General features: G+C 35.8%; 1 protein-coding gene across 1 annotated transcript in view; it reads left to right on the plus strand.

Annotated features, from left to right (window-relative positions):
- The window catches only part of RSPO3 (R-spondin 3), a 76990-nt gene that overhangs the window by 11406 nt on the left and 39429 nt on the right, over window positions 1-26155 (plus strand). The window contains exons 2-4 of the mRNA XM_023230698.1: window positions 18490-18681; window positions 20306-20452; window positions 25183-25380. Coding sequence (XP_023086466.1) covers window positions 18490-18681; window positions 20306-20452; window positions 25183-25380 — 537 coding nt within the window. The remainder of the gene's footprint in view (window positions 1-18489; window positions 18682-20305; window positions 20453-25182; window positions 25381-26155) is intronic.

Here is a 26155-nt window from a genome sequence, read left to right on the forward strand (position 1 = left end):
AGACACCGTCCTTACAGTGGTAAATTTCAAATTCCTTTATAGCTCAGAATGACTTCAATATATTTCAATATTCTTTTGAGGTTAGACTACCAGTTCTCTGTTTAAATATATGGATGAGTGATATTGCTTATTTTAAATCTACAGACAGGAAGTCAAACTCTTTTTCTGACCAGCTTTTTCTGGCAACTAGAAATCTCCAGGTATCATTTGGTAGGCAAATAAACCCTATCCTTGTGCACTGCACACATCTAATAGTTATAATTACCTGATTGTCACTATGGCCAATATTGTGGAACAATGTATTTGATTTTCTTTAGTCTTAGATTGACAATAAGATAACCAAAGTATAGAAGAATCCTAATTTTTTAAAAACTTAGCAAAATTTTTTTGCTGTGTTTACTTGTACCACTGGTCATGTAGTTTCTGCCATAAAATACAAATGGTACAGACAAATGCTGCTTGGCCACAAACTGAGGACATACTGAGAAGCAACATATTTGTTTCTTATAGAATTTAGTTTTGTTTTTCAATTTATGATGAGTTTTTTTTTTTTCATTTGGAGTCCAAAAGGACCCTCATTACTTGTTTGGTAACAAAGAACAAGGTCCAAACGTGGTACCCTTAGTCCCTCTGACTTTAATTCACACACTCTCATTTCATGCCATCCTCAAGATGGTACTCTCAGCCCCCTCCACAAAGACTGAATATAATTTTTAAAGGCCAGTCTCTGTTTAATATAGCACATTTCTAAGACATCCAGCCAACCTTCCTGTTCTGTCCAGAGCTTGATGTAGATGCAAGCTTTTAACATAGATCAGTAGGATTTCCTTGGAGGCCAATTAGGCTTGCAGTATCACATAGATGCATACTTGGCCCTAGTACAATCAATAACATTTGCTATCATACCCAGCCTGTGTTTTTAAACTTGTGGGCATTATGTGACCATACCCTAAAGTTTAGTTTCTAACAGAATAAGGGAGAGTTGCAGCAAGAGAAGCTCCAAATCATTTCATGCTATCACTACCATCTTCAGTATCCATGTGGGCATCCCATTGACATTCCAGGAATTCATTTTAAACTGTTTGCCTCTGAACTTAGTATGTACTCTAAGGAGAGCCTACAATCCAAGAAAACTTTATGTAATAGTTTTTACCCATACTACTTAATTCACAAGCTGTTGGGCTGAAGTGCTGTAGGTCATCAGATAAGAATACATTCAAATGAAAATTGCCAAGATTTTCCAGTGCAGGATATTTTCGTCACCCTTCCTAGCTCAAACTCACTTCCTCATCCACTCCCCAAATTCTAAACCCCTACTAAGATGAGTTGAACAGTCTTAATTTTATAATCTTCCAAAGAAAAAATAAAGACACAGGCAGCCGAGTTAATTTATAAACAGTGCTGCATTTATCTTGGCAGATTTCAGCTTTCCCCCCACTAACTCTTTCTTGCTGACTTCTTAGCAACTCATGGGAAGATCAAGTCATTTCTACGTATTAAGCACCTTAAGAACCATTGCACAGAATAAATTTGGTGTGTTTCTTCACACTTCTTGTACAAATTTCTTTCCTCACAGACAATTTATTTACTGGGTCTCTGAAACCTAAATAATCCTTTTACTTTAAACCTGAAGCAAATGGAGAGTCATTTTTACAAGAGCAATAAACTAAAGTGGCTGTTCAAATACTTTAATTGAATTGCTCTGGGCACTGAAATACCTTTTTGTTAATACAAACCCTTCATATTCTAGCAGGAAGACCCCTGAAATTCTAGGGTTGCTTAAAATTATATAACCAGGAATCTTCCCTCTCCCCCAACACCAGACCCCTGATCCTGGGAGTATGCCAGCAATTTTGCAGGATTCATTCTGACAAACTGTTCTGGTGTAAATGTTTATAGAAATCCTTTCCATTAGAGATTAAACAAAGTTTAAGTAACTGTTCCTAAATGATAGATCTTAGTAGTGTTTGCAACAGCAGGTCTGATGCTATCTGATACAAAGATTCTGATACTATATAATGGAGAAAAGGCTAAAGGAAAAAGAATCAAGAGAGGAGTTAGTATGAACTGTATGTAATCGAACTGCAAAATATTATTTTAAGTTATCACTATACAGATGAGTTTTTTTAATGTGCATAGGATATAAGGGAAATGAGTTCATTTAAATTGAAAAATAGTAAAAACTGACTACTGGTGCTTTAATGGCTTAAAAAAAAAGTGAAGGCAATTACAAATCTTATCATCATGCCAGTTCAAATGCAATTTTTGGCTAGTTCTCCAAATTCTCACCAAAATGAAGTAACATATCTGAGATCTGATCTGATGTAAGCTCTGATATCCATATTATTATTATTCAAAGACTACTAAAAGGGATAACTGCTGAGCTCTGAGCCTTATATTGAATATTATTTATTAAAACAGGGTAGTACCCTAGACCTCAAGAGGTGAAAGCAAACCAGTGTTCCCTTCCTGTGCTTTCTTGTTTGCACAGCATTTTCAAGTGTTTATTATATACTAGGGGATTACACAGCTAAGCAATTTAAAACCTCAGAAGCTTCACTGACTGAATTTCAAATTAATGCTACAGCATTAATGATTCCTGTGATACTTGACTAGGAAAGGCATATGTCATTTAGACTAACTAATATTTCCTCCTTCCCTTGATGATTTAAGGCCTACATTAAAATTTAAGAATCCATTAATCTTAATTTCATTTCTTTGTTGATAAGTCACAATATGAGATTCTTCTTAATATCTAGATTTTTTTCCTCATTGCAGATATAGGGTTTTTTAAATTTTAAGATTTTTTTGTGAAAACCCATTTTAGTAGAAGTTCAATGTAAATAATGTTAAAACATATGCAATGGAATTTTACTCCTTTTTGTTTTGCTTCAAACATAATGGCAGTCATTCACTGCTAAGTTTCCAATTGAATCTTATTTAAATACTGTATTTACTATAAATGAGCAAGGAAAATAATCAAAATGGATCTACGGAATATGAAATAGAAACTTTATAAATTTAATTGGAAGATAATCGTGTCTTTCTAATTACCTTCTTAGAGTCTAGATGTTCTTGATTTGACTCTAGTGAGAAAAATCCCACCTTAGGAGGCAGGGACATTGATTTTAGTTTATATACTGCTGTATAATTTAGACAAATCATTTAGTCTGTGATTTGATTGCATCTACTGTATAAATGAATTCATAATCTTTCATTTATCTGAAAACAGAAAACTGATCTTAAAGGCCATCCCTCCAACAGGAAGATCAATGAGCTTTCCCTTTTCATTTTTGTAGCATGCTCTAACCTTAGAGAGTTGTCCATCCAAATGTCTAGAACGCTGAGTTAGGGCTAGAATTCAAAAGCTTAAGTTTCTTTTTGCATGTTCATGGAAGTCTTAGACCATATTTTTAAAAAGCTAACAAGCCAAAAAAGGAATCTTGTTAGGGGAAAAATACGGAAAAATCAAAATTGAACTTAACACTAACTACAATATCATACATTTATTTATTTATTAAACAGTTATTATGTGCCAATATTATGAAAATGAGCAAAACACACCTGGAACTTGCCCTTGTAGTATTTCACAGTGGTTAAGGAAAGAAAATATCAATTCAGAATTAAAAAACAATATTTGGCTGAAGATGAATTTGACCACTTTAGATATCATTTCTAAGCCATATAGTACCTCTTTTTTTATTTGTTTAAATAGCATTGGAAATAAATTAGTTTACAATAAACCTAATGCCTACCCAGATTTTTCTCTGGGAAATAGAGACAAAGCTGAACAAAACAGCATGTGGGGATGAAGCAGGAAGGTGGAAGGAAGATTAACTGAAAACATGAGAATTTATTAGGCCTTCTGGTATTTTCTTGTCTTAAAATTTATGAGCAATGAATAGGAGTCATTACTTAGCATGCTGTTTGTGACAATCATAGGAAGTATGCTATTGTCCACTTTAACTGTAGTTAGCATTTTTAAGTAAGCCTTGTAATGGAGTGGCATAGCTTGGCTGAGTGAATTTCCGTTTTCGGCACATTGACTAATTCTATAGCTGAACTTTCACACTAGTTCATTAACTGGAATTACTTTTACCAAACACTAACATATCGTATGTTTAAAAATAGTGCATTTTTTGTCCATCTCTCTGAAGCATTTTCAAACCTTTTATGGTAACCCCATGACCACCACATAAAACATACAAGTCAATCTGCTTAAAGCACCAGTTTGGTAAACACATGTCAACAAGTTATTTGGATTCTTATATAACTTTGTTGATGACCTTTCCTAACCTCAGTTGATAGCTTTAAATATATCAGTTACCAAAATTCAGAGTCTTGAAAATAATTTGATTCAATTCTTTTCTGTATGTGATCACTGACTTGTAAATGTCTTTGAGTAAAGAAAGGCTACTACCAGCTACTTCCACATGTTTATCTTATGCAATCTTCACAACAATTTCATGAGATATTATTTCATTTTATAAGTAAAGAAATTGAGGCTGAAAACAACTAAGGAACAGGTCAAAATGACATAGCCAGAGATGGTAAACCTAAAATGTACATCTAGATCTTCTGACCTAATGAATAGCTTTCCCCAATACACTCTGCTTTGCATTAAGCCTATAAAAGAGAATGCCAGAGGAGGTTTAAATGAGAAATAGTTATCTTTGCAACTGAGATGGAACTAATAATACCTCACAAAACATAAGGGTGTGAGAAAATAAACCAGACTACTTAACAGAGTGGTTACTTAGGAAGTGCCAGGTCAAGCTCTTAAACTGTTTTTAAATCAGAGGCCCAATAAGATCACAACTTTTGGCTGGGCACGGTGGCTCACTCCTGTAATCCCAGCACTCTGGGAGGCTGAGGCAGGTAGATTACGAGGTCAAGAGATCAAGACCATCTTAGACAACATGGTGAAACCCCATCTCTACTAAAAATACAAAAAAAATTATCCAGGCATGATGGCGCATGCCCGTAGTCCCAGCTACTCAGGAGGCTGAGGCAGGAGAATTGCTTGAACCCAGGAGGCAGAGGTTGCAGTGAGCCAAGATCGTGCCATTGCACTCCAGCCTGGAGACAGAGTGAGACTCCATCAAAAAAAAAAAAAAAAATCACCACTATTGTTCTTAAAAGATCCCTCTGATTGGTAATGGTAGCAGCAGTAGTAGTAGGAAATGGGAAGATGTGAACTCTATTAATTGGAAAGGTAGAATCTGTAAGAAAGGTGATTGGAGATGAGGAGGAGGAGGGCTCCTACATTTCTGATTGTAGCATCTTCATGCAGCCATTTACTGCAACAGAAAAGCACACGTTGACTAGATGTGGTGGCTCTCACAGGTAATCCCAACATTTTGGGAGGCCAAGAAAGGGCAAATCTCCTGAGCCCAGGAGTTCAAGGCCAGCTTGGGCAACATGGCTAAACCCTATCTGTACAAAAAATACCAAAATTAGCCAGGCATGGTGGCTCACATCTGTAGTCTCAGCTACCGTGGGGCTGAAATGAGAGTATCACTTGAACCCTGGAGTTTGAGGCTGGAGTAAGCAGTAATCATGCCTCTGCACTCCAGCCTAAGCAACAAACTGAGACCCTACCTCAAAATAAATAAATAAATAAATAAATAAATAAAAGGACATGTCAATTAAGTGTACAAGAGTTGTAATAGCTAGGAAGATTTTTGTGAGTTCTATATGCAGCATAAACCACTCATGTTACTGAAGAAGATAAAGAGAGACCAGAGAAGTAAGTGACTTCACTGAAGTCACTTTGCAGTGGAGCCAAGCATAGAAATAACTCCTGTGGCCATTCTGTAATACCAAATGCTACACAGCAGATGGTTCCAAGGGTTGACATTCCAGAGAAGGGCTCTGTGGATCCTCTGCCAATCTGATTTCTCATGTGTTTAATAATGGCCTTTTTGGAGAGAATTATCTGTTCATTGACTGAAGAGTTGCTTCACAGTCTCTTTATTTCCTTACACCAAGATATGCCAAACTTTAAAAAGTTACAATAACCTGTTGCCCTAAACTAAGTTGACTCATGACGAGGCAAAATTTAAAAAAACAAACCAATTACACATACCATACTGTCATAAAACACAGTTATCCATTTTCTCATCAAACATATTCTATTCCTGGGAAGGAGGAAAGTTCAAATCTGATCCTGAACTGGAAAAGTATCATTTTGCCCATTATTAGCAATAACTTATATTAATATGATTTTGTAGAGCATATAGACACTTTCTCATCATCTTATTTTATTTTTTTTTCTCAACATCCTTTTGGAATGGGCAGAACAGGTTTTGTCATACTCATTTCACAATTAAAGCTCAAAGATGGTAAGTGATTTATATGGTATAACAAGCCTAGGAAGTTTCAAAACTTAGCCTCAAAGTTCTTGTAGGGGGATAGTTGTTTTGTTTTTTCACAGTTCTATGACTTTTCCCGCACTACCACAGTTCTCTTTTTTTGTTGTTTTTGTTTTTTATTTGAGACGGAGTCTCGCTCTGTCGCCCGGGCTGGAGTGCAGTGGCCGGATCTCAGCTCACTGCAAGCTCCGCCTCCCGGGTTTACGCCATTCTCCTGCCTCAGCCACCCGAGTAGCTGGGACCACAGGCGCCCACCACCTCGCCCGGCTAGTTTTTTGTTTTTTTAGTAGAGACGGGGTTTCACCGTGTTAGCCAGGATGATCTCGATCTCCTGACCTCGTGATCCGCCCGTCTCGACCTCCCAAAGTGCTGGGATTACAGGCTTGAGCCACCGCGCCCGGCCTACCACAGTTCTCTTATATCTACCCTGAATTTCCTATTGTTAGTATGATTCCTTTGGATTTGACAAGAAATGCATGTAGATTAGAGGAAATCTTTATTATAGATGAGATTCTTACTAGATGACAAAGTGAACTGGCAGATCTTTAACGTCCTGTCCCATTTGAATATCCATGAATGAGCTTATTGTGGGGAGAAGGAGATACGAAGCAAGAGCATCAAGCATAGTTTCGCAAACTGTCTTCAGGAAAAAGCAGAAAACTTGCTGGGTGTTCTCTATGGTAGTAGAACTTTCTGAGAGAAACGGTTGAATTTTGATGTGATGGGATGTTTATTAATAAATGTTACAGGCCGGGCACGGTGACTCATGCCTGTAATCCAGCATTTTGGGAGGATGAGGCGGGCGGATCACTTGAGGTCGGGAGTTCAAGACCAGACTGGCCAAATGGTGAAACCCCGTCTTTCCTAAAAATATAAAAATTAGACAGGCGTTGGTGTGAACCTGTAGTCTCAGCTACTTGGGAGGCTGAAGCAGGAGAATCGCTTGAACCCGGGAGGCAGAGGTTGCAGTGAGTGGAGTTGGTGCCACTGCACTCCAACCTGGGTGACAGAGAGAGACTCCGTCTCAATAAATAAATAAATAAATAAATATCATTATAAGAAATTTGTATGGGCTTTCCCAAAGTATCGTGATATTTGTTTTACTAGACATAATCAAGTAGACCGTTACAGGGAAGTAGTTTGAACTAGATACCTCTAAAGTTACCAAAGTGTATGATTCTATTGGCTGGAAGCTGACTATATGGATCTCAATATTCTCATCTGCAAATTTAAGGCAGAAGGAAGAGGTTCAAGAGCCCTTTAATTTCCGTAGGTAAATTCACCATCCTCTCAGATATTGTGTATGTATTCCTACATAAAGCATTTTGTTCATAACATTTTCCTTCTTTCCATTTGTCTCAGTTTTTCTTTTTCTTCAAGTTCCGTAACCATTCCTAATTGCTCTCTGTAGTCTTCAAATATCTCAATTATCAGTAATTGCTACTGCCTTTTAATTTGTTGCAATAAATTTCTAGTCTATACATTCATGGTTTTTAGAATATCAAAGTATTATTTTATTAATTGTATTGTAGGCTTCTTGAGTCAGAGACTATGTTTTGTCTCTCAGTATGATCAGTACCTAGAAGACTGCTTCCAGTAATCATTGAATAAACAATTATTTGTGAAGATAATGATAATGTAATACTGAAAGTGCGGTATTTATATCACCTTCATCAGATTCACCTGGGATGCTTCTTATCAATGCACTTACCTAAATCCACTGGATTCACTTCCAAATCAAAATATTTAGGAGTGGCATCTGTACCTCTTCATTGTAAACAAGTAATCCAAGCCATTTTTACACACAGTATAAGTTTTAGAATCTTTAGACCTTTGGTTTCTCTGTACCATATAGACCTTCGGTTTCTTGGTACCATATTGATATCATTTCTATGCCATATCTTACCTTTTTCAGTCTGTTTAAGTAGGTGTTTGTCTTCAGTGAGCAGCTAGTGCCTCAGAGGTCTTCTTGCCCGAGTTGTTTGTGACTCCTATTAAAGCCTGTGTCTATGGTCCTTAAAAAGTAGCCACTCTCTGTGACTGTTAGTGAGTTTGGGGTTCCCCAAGCTTCTCACACCTCCTGTATTAGAAGCTTCAGAATGTGCCCTCTTTTCAGCCTCCTTGCTTAGAGGTTTCTAAGAGTTATTATTGGATAAAGCTGCCAGCTGCTTCAAATATGGATGATGATAACATAGGATGGGTTTAGTGCCTCTTGAGTTAAAGTGTCTTATACCTATGATTTTGATGATTGCCTATGAGAGTGCTAGGCACTTTACACAGCATCTCACTTAATCCTCTCAAATATATATCAAGCAGATATTCTGGTGTTACAGATGAGGAAGCCTAGGCTCAAAGAAATTAAACAACTTTTGTCTAAATATATAATCAGACTGGAAATTCATTGACACAGATAATTGGTTATATTCATCTTTGTATGCTCACCTACTAGAACACTGTGTGGATGTCAAATAATTTAATTTTTTAAATGAATAACTGGATAAAAAAATATTGGTAACTAAGCTAGAAAACATGAGAACTAGGGTTCAAAACCAGACTCTAGATGAGTGCAGAGCCAGTACCTCTTCACCCTGTCCCCGTGCTCTTCTAGGAAGTGTGTGGGACCCATTTCTGAATGAGGTCTCAATGCAGGGAGCCATGCATGTAAGTATAAAGATACATCATACTTTCAAAGGTGCATGTATATTCCTCTTCAATTCTGTTAGCAATTTTGCGAATCTAGGAAAAAAATGCACTTATTTCCTTTGCTCAGAATTTTATATGTGATACATAAAGCTGGATTTTTAAGAAATGGTATACTCACTATTTGTACATCTTCTAGTGCCTGTTGAAATACCAAAAGTCTCTCACTTGCTGTTTGCTTATGGTAAGGCCTTAGCCATCAGATATGCTACTTTAGCATGCTATGTAGCACGAATATCCAAGTTTATTCATAATATAACAAAGTGGAGTTTGTTTTTAGCACAAACTGAAGTTTGTTTCTTTCAAGAATGTGAAGTTAGTAGTTATGGACTCACTCATGCAGATTCATTACCATTAAACTATCACATTTTCTGTTTATGTTGATTTCTAATTATTTCTTCCCTTAAAAAAAAAAAAAGGAATGCCTCTCTCAGCCAGACCACAGCACATAATGATTCCCACTGTTGGATGAACACTGTTGGATCTGTCTCATGAAGAACGCTGTTATTACCACCCACTAACTCATCAACAGGTCCTGGCTCTCTACAGAATCTGGGTCTCATCACCCCCATCCACCCCCTCTTGTCCTCTATTCACCTCCACTTGGGAACATGGCCACTTGGAGAAGGGGAAGCTTTCCCTCTCTTAGCAACAGCTGGGGATGTTGATTCAGTACCTTACATTTTACACTCATAGCAGAGTGCTTTCACTTCACAATGGATTTTTCTACTTGCGGTTAGGGGAAAAAAAAACAAAACAAATACCTCTTTATTTTGGTTCTGTGAGTAGTTTGTAACAGTTTCAACAGCAGCGTCAACTGTAGCTAGTCAGTTGGTTACAGGAAAGTTCATATGATTTTTACTACTTTTGAAGTATCAAATTTGAAATTAGTCCATAGATTTTGAATTAATTTAAGGAATTAAATATCATAATATTAAGATACTAAGAGAAATATTAAATTAGAAGTAAAAAGCACAGTGTTGTTACTCTAAATTATTTAGAGTGTTTCAATACGCATTGCTAATGGTAAGAATTTAGAAAAATACAAGGAAAGAGTATATGCAAGACTGTAATCTTTTTGCCTTTTATTCTTTCTTTGTTCTTATGACCTTTTATGTATTTGATAACTCTTTTACTTCTCCCCACTTATTCCCACACACACACATACACAGAATGGAAATTAAAACCCCAAAGCAAACTAAAATTACTACTAGAGAAAGATGGGAGGAACAGAGGAGAAACGAGATAGTCCCAAGAGCAAAACACATGTAGATTGATGCACAGCGTCTTCAAAGATTGGAATCTGGATGTAAATTCCCAAGTTTGTTGCTAGTTAGAACATTCTCCTCTAATATAAAAGTTAATAAGGGAACATATTTTCATGGAATACAAGATGCTGGTTCTGTTCCAAGATCCATAAAATTAACACAAATTAAAGTAACTATATCAGGCAAAATGTGTTCTTTCCTTTCCTTCTAATATTTACTTAGAAATGCAGAGGCTACATGTACTTAGGCTCTTTACTTTGGCTCTCAAGGGATGGGAGGATCTGGCTCCAACCACCTTTTGTAACTCATTTTATAGCACTCACCAAACTGCAGCCTCAATGGTTTCTGTCATGTTACTCCTTGTGCCCAGCTTCTACCACGGCTTTATACTGTTTGCATTGCTGGTGCTCTACCTGAAATACTCTTCCTGGGTTTACGTGATGACTCCTTCTTATTCTGTAGGCCTTGGCTAAGGAGTAGCCTTAAAGGGTCTTCCCTGACATGTATTTAAGGAAGCTTCCCAGAGTTATTCTCTGCCTTATCCACCTGTTTGTTGCCTTAACAACACTCATTACAATCTTTAACCATTTGATTCCTTGTTTACTTACTTATTACCTGATGAATATCATGTCTTCAGGAACTAGATTTCTTATTCATTCCTGCCTTTCCTGCATCACGTGAAATGTTGAGCACACTGTGGGTGAAATTTTTGTTGAAAACCTTAATCATAGTTTCCACAGTGTATCCATATACAGTGAAGCCTGCTTGCATCTATCTTTCATTTCTAGTCCTGATTCTGTACTAGATGTGGTTAGGCAAAGCATAGCCTTCAGTTAGCAGGTTGGCACTGAGCTCCCAAATATTCATCATATCTTAGATTTCATGAATTCTACAGCTACCATCATTTGCTAGCCATTTTCTTAATATTTTGGGCTGACTTGATTTTAGTGGAAAGCCCAGCTATTTGCTGTTTAATGTTAGGTTTGACTTATTGCTGTGGTTTTATTTTAAAGTATTTATAGAATATAAATATTAGACTCCCTTCAGGAAATTATTATTCAGTAAGAGAAAAAGAAAGATTTTCCAAGTTCTCAAGGAAACCATTTCCATTAAAAACAGTACATTTCCCCACATAATAATGGTGGCGCACCAACTGGGCTATATTCAGCAGCTGGTGAAGACATTCCTCTCTGGGACTCTTAGGAATTCTTTCAACCTTTGGTGTAGGCACAAACTTTCAGATTAAATGTTGATTTAGTAGGGCAAAATATACAGCAGACTCTATTATCCTAGCTGTTACAGTTCAATTAATGTCTGTACTTTTGAGTTTGATGAAAGACCAATAGAATTTGTATGTTGGTGTGTGTGTGCATGCATGGGCATGTATGCATGCATATGTATATGTATATACACACATATGTGTGTGTATCCATATACACATGTACACACATACATATAAACACATATGTGCACATATTTAAATATGTGCATTTAAATAGCATAGGTGAATTTTAATTGACTTAATGGTTAAAACGTTGGTATATTAAAACCCTAAACCATCAGATGATAAACAGTATTTCAAAAATGGCAGGGTCTGTATATATTTGGACATATAAACATGTGGTTCTTTCAATAAGTTATCAATAAAATATAATAATGAATAAACCTGTATTCACCCAAATATCACAGTTTCATGATCCAAAAGGAGTGTTGTATCCCAATAAGTAATTATACTTACTCAAAAAATCTTTTGTACGTATTTTGCTATCTATACCTAACTTTCTCAAGTTGCCTAAATGGTTGTAGAGACCCTGCCATTGTCAGCTCTACTTTAGAAGCTTTAACACATGAATAAGTAAGAAACACTGACTCTGAATATTTTCTTGGGTTGACTGGGCAGAAGTTTAGAGAGACAGCCAAATAATTCAAATTTTTAACATTAGACTTTTCTTAAGGTGAACATTGCCAAACATTCCAGAGGAATCGGGAAACATCTCTTAATTTTCAATAAGTGTAATATTACTCCAAAGTTAAATGTGACTCTGTAATAATCAAGTCCCAAGATATGGTAGAAATGCGTTGTCCTAACTTAGGCGAGAAAAAGCGCCACACTTTCTCTAAGGGAATGAATTACCGAAGTAAATGACACAAAAAAGCTGTTATGTGGCTTCACTTTGAATGATTGATTTCATAATTAAGCATTCAAAGTTTGTGTAATTGGAACTTGATTTCTTTGACAGATATTCATAGGCACAGCCCACTTAAATTATTATAGATACTTTCTGTTAAATATTTACTACTTTTATATATATATATATACATATATATATATATATATATTTTTTTTTTAGACAAGGTCTCGCTCTGTCATCCAGGCTGAAGTGCAGTGGTGCAATCTTGGCTCACTGGAGCCTGGGCCTTCTGTGCTCAAAGGATCCTCCCACCTCAGCCTCCTGAGTAGCTGGGACCACAGGTGTGTGTCACCGTGCTCAGCTAATTTTTTTTTTTTTTTGGTAGAAACAAGGTTTTGCTATGTTGCCCAGGCTGGTCTCAAACTCCTTGGCTCAAGGAAAGTGCTGGGATTACAGGTGTGAGCCACTGCACCTAACAACATGTTTATTATTATTTTTTTAAATGTAGCTTTTTTATATGTATTGTGTTCATTCCTTCAATAATCAAAAACACTTTATTGAGAACATATTCAGTAAATAACTGCCTTGAATGGAAGGTGGAAATTATCTCAAATTCCTGAAACTATAGAGGAAAAAAGAAGAAGAAATTATCAAACCATGAGACCTCTTCCCTTAGGAAGTATACAGTCAATGTGAGCACCCTTCAAAAAGAGAAGGCATGGAGGAAAGGACAGATGTAAAAAAACCTTTGATTGTAGAATTCAGTTGGTCTCTTCTCTCTACCCTGTCTCTTAAGGCCACTGCATACAGAAAAACAGGCAGCAAATGTGCAGACAAGTATGCTTTGGAGAGACTTTGTATATGATGTTTTTGTTGTTGTTAAAAATAACTTAGATCAAATTTGTGAGTTTATTAATTTTTAATTAGATTATAAAATCAATGTTACTTTTATTATCTGGCACTTCTTTTCAACTCAGTCAAGCCTGTTTTATTAGTCTAAAGTCTACTAAAATTTACATTTCTGGAAATTAGCTACAAATAAATGATCATCAGCAGTAATTAGCAGCAGGCAATAGTGGATTTTTTTCACACAACAACTTATAGTAGCTGTTAGTACATTTGTAACTGAGTTTTAGAAGTAAATTAAAGCAAATGCTTGAAGCTTGCACTTAAATTGTCACAGAAACAGAATTTAGTTCCCAATAATGTATTAGTTGATTCATCAAAAACATTGAAAATAGGTAGCGAATGGTTGTATATTGACCAAATGTTCTGGTTCCATTTAAAATTCTATATTCTGGATGTTTTATCAAAGTTGAATTAACTCTTATGATAATAGCAAGTCTCTTAGAAATGGTTGCATTAGTTATGTATCACAAGTTAAAGGTTATCAAATAGTAGGAAGCCTTCTTAACAGATAGTGAAATTGAAGTTTCTTACTCAGGGAGTGTTGACAGTTCAGACACTGAAAGTAGGTTTAAGTTATGTATCAGTGTACACCCTTTTCGTACAACTAACCATAATAAACAAGAAATAATACTTCCCTCTTTCTTAATTTTAAGGATAGACATATTAATTTCACTGTGTATGTGACACATTTTTAGTAGAAAGTCCCAATTTAAAGTGTCCATGAATTCTGCCCATTTTCCCATTCATATCTACCCCCATTACACATCTAAAGTTTACTTATATATAAAGATATAGTTACCAGATATCAAAGATCTCTATTTTCACCTCTTATCTAAACTCACTATTTTTCCAGCAAGTTACAGCATTCATTTGAGTCCAAGTTTGAAGTTTCGAAATAAATGATTATGATAGCTTCTACTTACTTATATCATAAGGCAATTACCACAGTTAATTTAACATTTGAGTATGCTTTGAAAGCAACAGTGAGTCACCTAGAAATTCAAAGTATTGTTTAAAGCTGCTGATAATACATTTTGTTCTCTTACCAAATGTCCCCTATTTTGCATGATGTCCTCTTTTTCTGTAAGTTTTCATTAGTTCCCACCCCCCCTTTTTTTTTAGACAGAGTCTCACTCTGTCGCCCAGGCTGGAGTGCAATGGCGTGATCTGAGCTCACTTCAATCTCCAACTCCTAGGCTCAAGCAGTTACAGTCGCTGGGATTACAGACGTGCACCACCACACTGGGCTAATTTTCGTATTGTTAGTAAAGGTGGAGTTTCTCCATGTTAGCCAGGCTGGTCTCAAACTCCTGGTCTCATGTGATCAGCCCTCCTGGGATTAGAGGCGTGAGCCACCGTACCAGGCCCAGTAGCTCCCATGCCTTTTCTAATTAAGTAACCACTGTCAGAGACTCATGTGTACATCTCCAACAGCCACTCCAAAGTAAGCTCCATCTATTAAGCATCACTCTCCGGATATTTCACAAAATCTGCAAAATTAATGATTCCAAGCCAGGTTTATCTTTTTAAACATTGGTATTCTCTGCACCATGCTCTACTCTCCAGCTGCAGGCTTTTACTCCCCTGGTAGCCCCTCCCCTCTCTATTCACTGGCTGGACCTAGAAACACACCGTTTCAAATCCTCTTTCTTGTTCAGCCTACATGCCATTGGCCACTATATTTGATTGATACCACCTCCTAAATATCCTTGAAACATACATCCCTTCCTCACTACATTATATTGCCTCTGCCGTGTTTTAAGTTATCATCAGCCTCTTACCTTGACCACTGCATTATTCTTTTCCTAGTTTGCATGCCTGCCACACTGCCAGGGATATTTCCTTTCCAATTCAAATCTTATATTTCAATCACTGGTGTGATTGAAACACCCTATATTTACAGAAGAATTTCACTGGCCTATCTCAAAAAAGTTTCTGTAATATAGATCTATTTTATGCTTCCAATCTTCTTGTTATTCCTCATATCTTCATTCCCCACTACTTATGCACCAGTTGCATCAAACTCATGCCAGTCTCCTTCCCACGTTGGGTCATTGTAGTGTTTCCTTCTCTAGCCACACATGGCCACTTAGGTACTGATAAACTCCAACTCGTTTTCTAAGATTAAGTTCAAACACTGAGATTCTGTGAAACATTCCCTACCTCTCCACCAACAACTTCAAATAATAGTAGGAAAATGTTGTCTGAAAAAGGTGATTTAGAAATGCAAAATGAAGTTAATATTGAATGAGTAATAAAAAGAAAGACACATGAGAAAGTCAAATTCTATTTTCTGTCTCAGAATCACAAGATTTTATGGCTGAAAGTGTTGTTACAGTCAATATAGACCAAAGTTTTTGTGGTTTCCATATAAAAAGTAAAATCCCTTGCCTTAAAATGAAGTTTGGGAAATTTGTACCTAGTTGTGTAATACTGACTGTGTAATTTGTGTGATCCTTATACGGCATTCAAGAAAGCTGTCACTACACTACATAACCATAAAAAAGTCTAGACTCATTGAATCTGAGCTTCATAGTCTCCATTTCTCTCTCTTCCCACAGCCAGCATTTAAACCTCCCTGAAGAAATAAGGTTTGCCATCATTTGATATTCAAAATTTATTGCCCATATTCAAAATTCATTGATTAAGACACAAAATTTTATTGCAAGTTGGGACAATTAGGTCTTTCTTGCTTTTCCAAAAATCAAATTTTTAAAAAACCTTTGCCTAGGAAATCAAAATATGAAAAAAAAAGCAAAAAGAATTATTGCAGCACAATGTTGACTGTGCTGCATTTCATCAGTAAAAGTTTTAGAGACAGAGGGAATCAAGCAAGGTATTTTGGCACATCTCATAATTTCAGTGGATACGGTTACAATCATGAAACTTATTCAAAGCTCTCTCCTGAAGAACATTCCAAACATTCAAAACCTAGTTTTTAAAATAAAATTTATCTTAAAGAATGTCACTTTTTGAAGCTCTGAATATGTAAATAATGTTTACATTAATAATTGATATATTTAAAATTATATCATAATTGGCAAAAGTTTCAGAATACATAAAATTAGAACTGTGTGTTTTCTTTCAGCAGCCACATTTCAGAGATAGATATGGATTGGCATGGACCAATATGGTTCATCTTCCTTAAACCCAGAGTCTCTTAGTGCCCTGAGTGTGAAGCACTTTTCTTTCAAGTTGAGGTCCACTCTTCCATAGACAAGTCTATGAAAAGGTCTTACAAGTTTTTATCTACACCTCTTGCTTCTTGAAATGGATAATGATAGATTCTGAACACATGTCTGAACACATGGAAATCTCTTGCCCCTTTTCCCTTCTAGGATCTTTGCAAGCTTACAATATGTACACGTTTTCTGTAAGTCACCAATGCTGAGTTACTGGCATGAAAAATGACCCTGTTACTTGGAAAGTAGTTTCACTTACAAGTCCCCCAGGCCCTGTAATGTCTAAACCTCCTGTGCCACTTTATGTGACTGCCCCACCCCCACAGAGGAGCATGCACAGGAAAAGCAGACTTCCCTTCCCCCACACATTTCCTTAGTTTATTTACAAAACGTCTTGGAATGAGAATGAGCTGCTTGTGGTTCCTGTGGCTGATTCGGGGATGGTTTCCTACAGGCAGAGGATGCTGGTCAACCGAATGACCTCTCTGTAACTAACCCGTGCACTCCTGTGGTAAGGCTGTTTGGTCTTATGGGTACCTCTTCTAACTAAGCCTGGAGGGATTTGTTTTTGTGGTAAAGAACTTAGCAATAACCAAACGTCACTGTAAAGACAGACTTAACTATGCTAAGGTCCATCAGAGTCTACTCCTTCTACTACCAACAAAAGAAGCCAGAAATACACTGGGATGCCTTTAGATTCCTGTGCATCAATCTTTCTTTCTCTAAGGGTTATGATTTTTTTTCCTCTGGCATCTTCAAAGGATGATAAAGCCATTAGCAATATACTTGAGTGAAGAACACAATAGGAAAAGAAATAATCCTAAACACCAGCTATATGAGAAACGCCCCTTAGTCAGCAGTTTTTACCAGTTCATGCAGAGGTGATGATGACTAGTTAATAGTCAAAAGAAGATTTAAAGTTGTGATGATCTTAAGTAAACATAAGTCTCCCAAATATTTGTTTCTGTTTGTTCAGACTTGCTAACAAACACTCTTAACTCACACATTGGTAACTCTTGGAAACCCTGGAATGTGTGTACCAGTGATTCTTAAGGTAGACTGGTCTATTCTCACCAAATACACATTTCACTCGAGTAAGTAGAAGATGAGGGCACAGAAACTGTAAGACTCCAGTCCCGAAAGAGAAAATATTGAACATAAATTACCGTAAGTAGTCACAGATCCACATGGAAACACTGGTGAGATAAGTATCACATTTTCACCATTATATCTATTTGAACTGGCAATGATTAAGCTCATGTGAGAAGAAATATTTCATGAAGGAATTGTGGGGTGCTCAACAGCTAACATAGTTTCAGCATCAGTTTGCATTGGATCAAAAAGTAAAATTGTGTTCTCTAATACACCACAGTTCAAAACATATTATAAAACTTAGTGTCCTTACTCAAGTTAAGCCCTAGTGTACATTATTTTACTTACTGAAGAAATTAGAAATATATGCTTATCCTCCATTACGTAAATGAAAAGCAAAGCAAATGTGTATTAATTTCACTGTGTAAATGAGCACAAAATTACCAGTCCCCAATCTCCCAAGGTGCTAGTTCAGTGAGGATGTTATATATATAAAGAGAATATATGTATAATTAGTTATACATAATTATACTATATATTACATATAAAGAGAATATGTACACACACACATACATAGATAAGTCCTTTGAGGCAGTATATTCTTATTTTTCAAATGCTCAATATTAAGAACTTTGAAATTAAAAACAATACATGTGCTAAAGGGAAATAAAATATCACAAAAAATGATAGGAAAAAAATCCCACCTCATTTACCTATTACCAACAAATAGAAACCTAATGAAAGAAAATGTATATCCTGCCCAGAAAATGTCATTTAACTTTTACATCTGTGATTTAACCTTTGTAACGTCTTTCTCCATTTGTCTCCTCAGTGCATCCCAACGTCAGTCAAGGCTGCCAAGGAGGCTGTGCAACATGTTCAGATTACAATGGGTGTTTGTCATGTAAGCCCAGACTATTTTTTGTTCTGGAAAGAATTGGCATGAAGCAGATTGGAGTGTGTCTGTCTTCATGTCCAAGTGGATATTATGGAACTCGATATCCAGATATAAATAAGTGTACAAGTAAGTGCCTACACAAAATTGTATTTTTATCTCATCCTTGGTGACTTTTCCAGATTGAAATGGCCTCCAATATATTCGTGATATTCAATGTTAAGTAAACAATAATGTTTATCTGATAATTAGGCTAAACCATACTTGGACTTAACCATCAGAAACAGAAAATTTGTATCACTAACTTACAAAAAAGCACTCATGTTTTGGGTTTCTTTTTAATTCTGAAAGCAAAGGCTGGGAATATGATTATTGTTCATTGAACCTATAGAAAAGTATTACAAGTCTCAATTCCATCTGAGTTTCCATTATCAACACAAAATCCAAGTATTAACTAACTTGCCGAATCATTTCAGCTATTTTGACTTCAAGAAGATTCCAGAGCAACTGAAACATTTATTTATCAATTGGAAATAAATGTTGGGAGTACTGTCATCTGGACCCTGAAAATCTGTTTTTCACACTGCAGACCAAGTGTGCTTTCTCAAAAATGTAAATTAGGAAATACCACTCTATTCAAATATCATATGTAGTTCCATCAATCTCTCCAAACTCATCTCCTACAACTCCCCCTCAGCCATTTTGCGCCAGCCTTACTTGCCTTCTCGTAAGATCTTCCCACCTCAAGCTTTTGCAATTATGTTCTACACTGACTGTTCTAGCAGTTGGAAAGCTTTTTGCCCACATCTTCGCATGGCTGGCTGTCTTATTTCATTGATGATTTTGCTCATATGTCACCTTCTCAGAGAGACACTCCATGATCATCTTATCCAAAATAATCAGCCTGTTCCCCCTGTCAACAGTTCTCCATCTCTTTTTCCCACCATTTGCTGTTGCTTTTGTTGTTGTTGTTGTTTGTTTTCCAGAGCACTTATCACTTTGGAACTAGACTGTCTGGTTTCCAAAAGCAGTCTGATCTGTTGTCCTGGGTTAGTTTCACAACCTTTGTTAGCCTGAGTTTCCTTATGTGTAAAACGAAATTATACCAATGACTACCTCATTGGATTGTTGTAAACCTTAAATGACTTAATAATATTGTAAAACATTATAGCAATCCTGGCTTACAGTAAGCACCATATAAGGGTGAACTATTGTTACTGTTTACCACATGTCCTCTCCCAGGATGTAAACTTCCTGAAGCCTGACTCTTACCTCTCTTGTGCATTGCTGTCAACCAATATAAAAAAACAATGCCTGGCACATAGTAAGCAATCAAATATTTGTTGTAAGAATCAATAGCCCTCAAGAACAACACGAAGACAATATCCTTTGTATATTTTCTTAAGGTTCTGATGAAACATTTTCACTATCACTTAATATAAACAGATATTTCATCTTACAAATATTCTTGGCTATATATATATATATATATATACAAAACAAAGATTTTTTCATAGGGCAATCAGTATAATGATTTTTAAATCAATAACCAATGTACACCAACTAAATCACTGTGAAGGAATCCTGAATTCAGTCTGGCAAAATAATTTTGGACTTCAGGTGTTTATTTGATACTAAAGTTGTGTGTGCCTGTGTTTGACACATGCAGAACATAAAACTCTATGTTTTAAAGATAGTTTTATGTTAAGAGAACATAATGCAGGCATATTTCTCTTTGTTTTTTCTCTTTCAGAATGCAAAGCTGACTGTGATACCTGTTTCAACAAAAATTTCTGCACAAAATGTAAAAGTGGATTTTACTTACACCTTGGAAAGTGCCTTGACAATTGCCCAGAAGGGTTGGAAGCCAACAACCATACTATGGAGTGTGTCAATATTGGTAAGGAGAATCTGGAATAATTTGAAGAAGTGATAATGTCAGCCTCCATGGAAGTGCTTTTCAAAGTCCTTTGTCAAAAGAACTTGAAGGTTCTTGGGCTGAGATCTCTTAAGACTGTCTCTATCCTTCTTTACAAAGATACTCTCTTAAAAGTGTTTTTTATAACCTTATCTATTATGTATTATAGTACAATTTAATATAGTAGGTGCTTCCTTATTTCTTAAGGACTGTCAATAATTGTTTCAACTTTTCCGTTTATGATAGATTTATTTTTATTATTATTTAATGACTTTTTATTTAAATTATTATTTAATGAATTTTATTTAAGTAAAAATTCAGTCAAGACACACACACACACACACACATATATATATATATATATATATGACAGTGATCTGTTATGTGACATACATATATGTCTTGAACTTAATTTTTACCTTAAAGCAACAGTTTCATAAAACACCTAGGTCTAATCTCAACTAATGACCAAAGTTATTTTCCAAGGAGGGAACATATATTCTCTTGACACAGTCCATTAATGCTCAGTAAATGGATCAAAGACCTAGGAACTGGAATTGATTTAGTTGAAATCTCACTCTTTTTCTCTCACACTGCTATGCTGAAGTATTCTGCTTCCACGGGTATTGATATATAATAAAGAGGACTGTGGACTTACTCAAACTGACAGATTGAGACAATCCCTGGGTCTGATTAATTGCAGGCTGAATTTCCTGAAGGGGAGGTCCCTCAGACAAGTTGTTTGTCTAAACAACAGATCACTGTCAGGCTATATTTTCCCTCTTTTAAACGTTGTGCAGCTACTACAGCTACAACTTTGATGAACACTTGGGAAGCAGATGCTAAACCAAATGGGAAAAGAGCCTAGGAAATCTCAAAATCCCCTGGGCAAGAATTACAAGAACCTTTGATGCTGCGGTGATGTTGGCATATCCACACAATTGCCCTCCTGATTCAGCACAAGATAGTCTCCAGGACTCCCCTGGGGTCCCCATCTTAGGAGTCCCTTAGAATCTCAAGTGCTGGAGTAATAACTCTAAAGTGGTGGGTTAACCATTTCAAGTCCACCACAGCACTTTTATTTCTAAACAATGTTTTTGATAGAATAAAATAAATAGATATTTTAAAGATAATTTTAGAAGCATCTGGAAAACAACGGTCTTGAAATAGTTTGTGGCTCATTTTTGTTACGTTTTTTCTTCTTTAGTTGTAAAAACACATGGAAAAAAAGCAACCTAGGAATAGGGTAAAAAGTACAAAATAAGAGCACTACAAGTTATTTTTCTTATAGGTCCTGAGGGCTGATGATTAGAGGTAATAAGTTCCAAACACTGGAAAAAATAGAAAACACATCTGTGGAATATTCAAGAGCAGAAATTCAGGATGAGTAGCAGAATGTTTGCAACATTTCTCTACCCAGAAAAAAAAGGCACATAGTTAGATTTTTCAGTTGTTGAAGGTGTAACATTCAGTTCTGGAAAGGCTATTTACCTGAAATGTATTCATGCTTTTCTGACAGGGAGATCATTTCACACTTGGCACTATTGGATTTGTCTGTAAAGCTTACTGATAATTTATACTACGAGTAAGACTAAGACTACTTATTTCTTAACACAACTACATTTAAGTTTATATATTTTGGAAGAGAGTTTAGCAGTGCAAAGGCCAGTTACTGAATTTGGTTCATTTAACAGATGCAAATGACCTAGGACACTATAGTAACACAAATCACCAACTTTCATTCAGGGCTGGCTCCTGTTGCTTACTCAATAAGATATGTCTCCCATCATATGGTGCCTAGCCTACAGGTGCTACACCTGCCATCCCTTTAGTCCAGTCCAGAATTTCAGGGAAGATGACGATGACCTGCTTCTGTATCATGAAGGAATATTAAAGCCTATTCCTTTTACAAATGTGAAAACTAGGATCTGGAGAGCCAAAATGATGACCCCAAAGAAACATTTTAAGTTATTTTCAGTGCTGTAATTAGTAACTTGACTTCAGCTTCCCAATACTCACCCAACAGAAAGAATGTGTCTTTCTCATTACTAAAATCCACGCCATATTTCTAGTTTTCTATCGAGATTTTAAATTGAGAGGAAAAGTCATAAACAGAGGAAATGCTACCCTGATACAGAGCTGGGATGAAAGAGGTATGCCACAATATATCCGCTTTCCATGGTTTGCAGGTCAAATGGAACAGAAACATCCACTGAACCAAATTTTATAAGAGAACATATTCTTTTCACTTTGTGCTCCAGATATTTGCTTCCTTTCTGCACTGTCATTTTGTCACCCTCATTGCTTCTCTTAGAGAGTTGGATTTGTTCAAGAAATCACAGAGAGAATATGTTTCACTCCAAGCACTGAGTAGCAAGGGACATTCCCTTGCTGTGTTCTATATGTAACCATGCAACTAGTCAACAAGAATTAGAGCAAAATGACAAGTAAAGTCATTACTAGTAGGACATTACTAGTAGGACATCCTATTCAGCTTTCTTGCCAATTTGGGAATCGCTTTTACAGCATCTCGCACTGATGATCAACCACAGCACAATCATTCCCAGGAACCGGAGCTCATTGCCTTTATGAGACATGTGCTTCATTTGCTTCATTAGTGAATAGCTAAAGATTTCCAGTTTTCAGATTGTTCTTAATACAGAAGCTAGAAGGAACACAGAAGGTGAATATTCTGTTTTTTCTTAACTACCTCTTAACCAAGGAGTGCCTCGATTCTACATTGTTCATTAAATGATCTGAATAGAACTTAAATCACCTTTTGTGTTGTCTTTAGCACTTTTTTTCAGTTTTCGTTTTTTTTTCTGGAAATATTATTTGGATGCTAACATTGTAGGTTTATTCTACAGTATTTCTCTAAGATAAATTCGCCTCATCTCATGGTGTTTTAGCTCTCTGGTCTCATTAGAGCTTTTTACTACCTAAACTCATTAGTTTTGAATATGTTCCCTCCTCCAATGAAACTATCTAAGGTTGTTCTTAGAATTTAATTTTTAAAACCACTCATCTTCTGACTATAAGCTAATAATTACCTAAGCTGTATTTTTTTAAATATGTTTTTCTGAAGTCCAAGTATACATTTGCTTAGACCACTTTTGCTATTATGAAAGAGCACCGAAGTTCTGGTCACTTGCACATCAGATAATTTTTTCTAATTCAGTCCTCTTAATTCTGGAATTAAATGAATACTGGACAAAGTGACAGCTCACAAACATTGACTTTCCTCTTCTCATTTGCTTTTTTGGAGGTGTTTTTTTTTTTTTTTTTTTTTGTAATGCTAAGGATACACTAGTTTTTAATGGTTAATATCAGAATGGGATGCTGCAAGATAATATCCATAACCAAAAAGAGATTATAATATTATTAATTGACTTTGTTACTCTACTCTTGAATGAAAATTGTAACGGTATAACTGAGCATGAGGACTATTTTCAAATGGTTCAATAGAGTTCATTTCACTTAACAGAAACTTAAAGTCATGTATTTAATCAATTCCATTTAATTCCATGTTGCATTCAGGGACCTAAAACTGTCTGAAAAGGCCTGTGAAAAATGTATCATAAATGGATTTAAATTTCTAAAACATTTAAGTTATCTTTCTTGAGGCTGTTATGAGAGATAGTATTCTGCTCTAAAGTAAGGAATCATTAAATCAGAAGGCAATAAGGGAGGTTACTGGAAACTTCTTTTTGTGGAAAGACAGTCTTAAATCATCTGAAAGAGTTACTGTTGCTAGCTGTTGTTATACATTAGAAAGTTTTAGGGACATAAATAGCACCTTGTAGATGTTTCTTTTCTTTAGAAGTGCAAAAATCTGTTACAACCTGAGAAAGCCATTGTTGGAAAAAAGGAAACTAATACAGAAAAAGGAACCAAATCTCCAAAAGAAGCTTCAGAGAAAATACATCAGGTCATCTTAGGAATCACTTGGTCAGGTTAATTTCAGAAGCAGGTTATCAGCTGAAATTGACCCACAATTCACATATAATAGACACCGGTATGTCTGAACCATACTCAGTAACAGATATCAATATTTGAGCATACAACAGCACATGAAGTAAGAAAAGGCAGTAAATAGTAGACCAAAGACCTGGATTCATTTTCTGCTCAAGCATTCTTTAACACAGAGTTTCTCAAACGGTGTTCCCAGTACCTGCAAATCAACATTACCTGTATTGTTAGGCAAATTCACAGCCCTACCCCAGATAACTGAATCAGAAACTCCGATGGGGGCTGGTGGGGAAAGCTCCAGCATTTTTTGTTTCAGCAAGCCCTCCAAGTGATTCTGATGCATGCTAAAGTTTGAGAATCAATTCTCTAACACATAGTATAACAAGTGTTCTTCAAATTCAGGTCAGAATCAATCAACAATTGCAGCAGTGCTCTGGAAATTATAAAGAATTGATCAATTTTAGTGATTATATTAAGGTTAGTGCCTGTGCTAATCAATCTAAAGAAAAAGGAAATCCAATGCAAAAATGAGTTTACCTGATAATGAGTACCAAACTGAAAACATTCAATTTCTGCCTTTCCGATTCTCTTGGTTTTATATTTAGGTCATCTTACCCGACTTTGATCTGCAAGATTTCTGCTCAAATTTGAGCAAGTTTTGATTGAAGGAAATTTTTTTTTAACTCAACAATAGAGAAAGTGGTTGTGAGCCAACTGAGCCTATTTCTTCTGTTCTGTTTCAGTGCACTGTGAGGTCAGTGAATGGAATCCTTGGAGTCCATGCACGAAGAAGGGAAAAACATGTGGCTTCAAAAGGGGGACTGAAACACGGGTCCGAGAAATAATGCAGCATCCTTCAGCAAAGGGTAACCTGTGTCCCCCCACAAATGAGACAAGAAAGTGTACAGTGCAAAGGAAGAAGTGTCAGAAGGGAGAACGAGGTACAATCATAATAACAAAATGTGCTTGTTTGAATCCTCATAATCTGTTGCACTTTTCATTTTATTTCTTAGGAAACATTTAGCATTATCTCTCATGCCTAATATCCTAAAATGTGTACCAAACAAAAATGTTGCTTATAAATTACAGAATATAGATGTGGTAATTCCAAAATACAGAGCCTGATGTCAGAACTTTAAACTACTATAGAAGTGTGGTAATTGAACTTTGATGAACTGGGTTGTATTGTAAGCATTTAGGGCATTATCTTTAATATAATCTGCTTTCCTAGTACTTAGAAAACTTTTGGGAAGTCTCATAAATACAAAGTCTAATGACTTTTGGTATAAGAACAAGACAAAGAAACACTGCCATTAAACATTCATTTCCTCACTGCCTGCAAACCAAAGTAGTGAAATTCAGTGGTAAGCTTTTGTAGCTAAGCATATAGATATATAATATATTATATAATATGTAATTATATATTAATATTTATATTGTATATAAATATATTAATATATTATATATTAATGTTATAGAATATATTATATATAATATATTATGTATTATATATAAGCATATAATGTATATAATATATAATATATGCTTAGCTACAAAAGCTTATATATATATATATAATTAAAGACAGAATATCATTCTGTCATACAGACTGTATTACAGTGGTGCCATCATAGTTCACTGCAACCTCAAACTCCCAGGCTCAAGCAATTATCCCACCTCAGCTTCCCAAAATGCTGGGATTATAAGCATGAGCCA

The sequence above is a fragment of the Piliocolobus tephrosceles genome, chromosome 5, assembly GCF_002776525.5.
Source record: "Piliocolobus tephrosceles isolate RC106 chromosome 5, ASM277652v3, whole genome shotgun sequence".
Taxonomy (NCBI): domain Eukaryota; kingdom Metazoa; phylum Chordata; class Mammalia; order Primates; family Cercopithecidae; genus Piliocolobus; species Piliocolobus tephrosceles.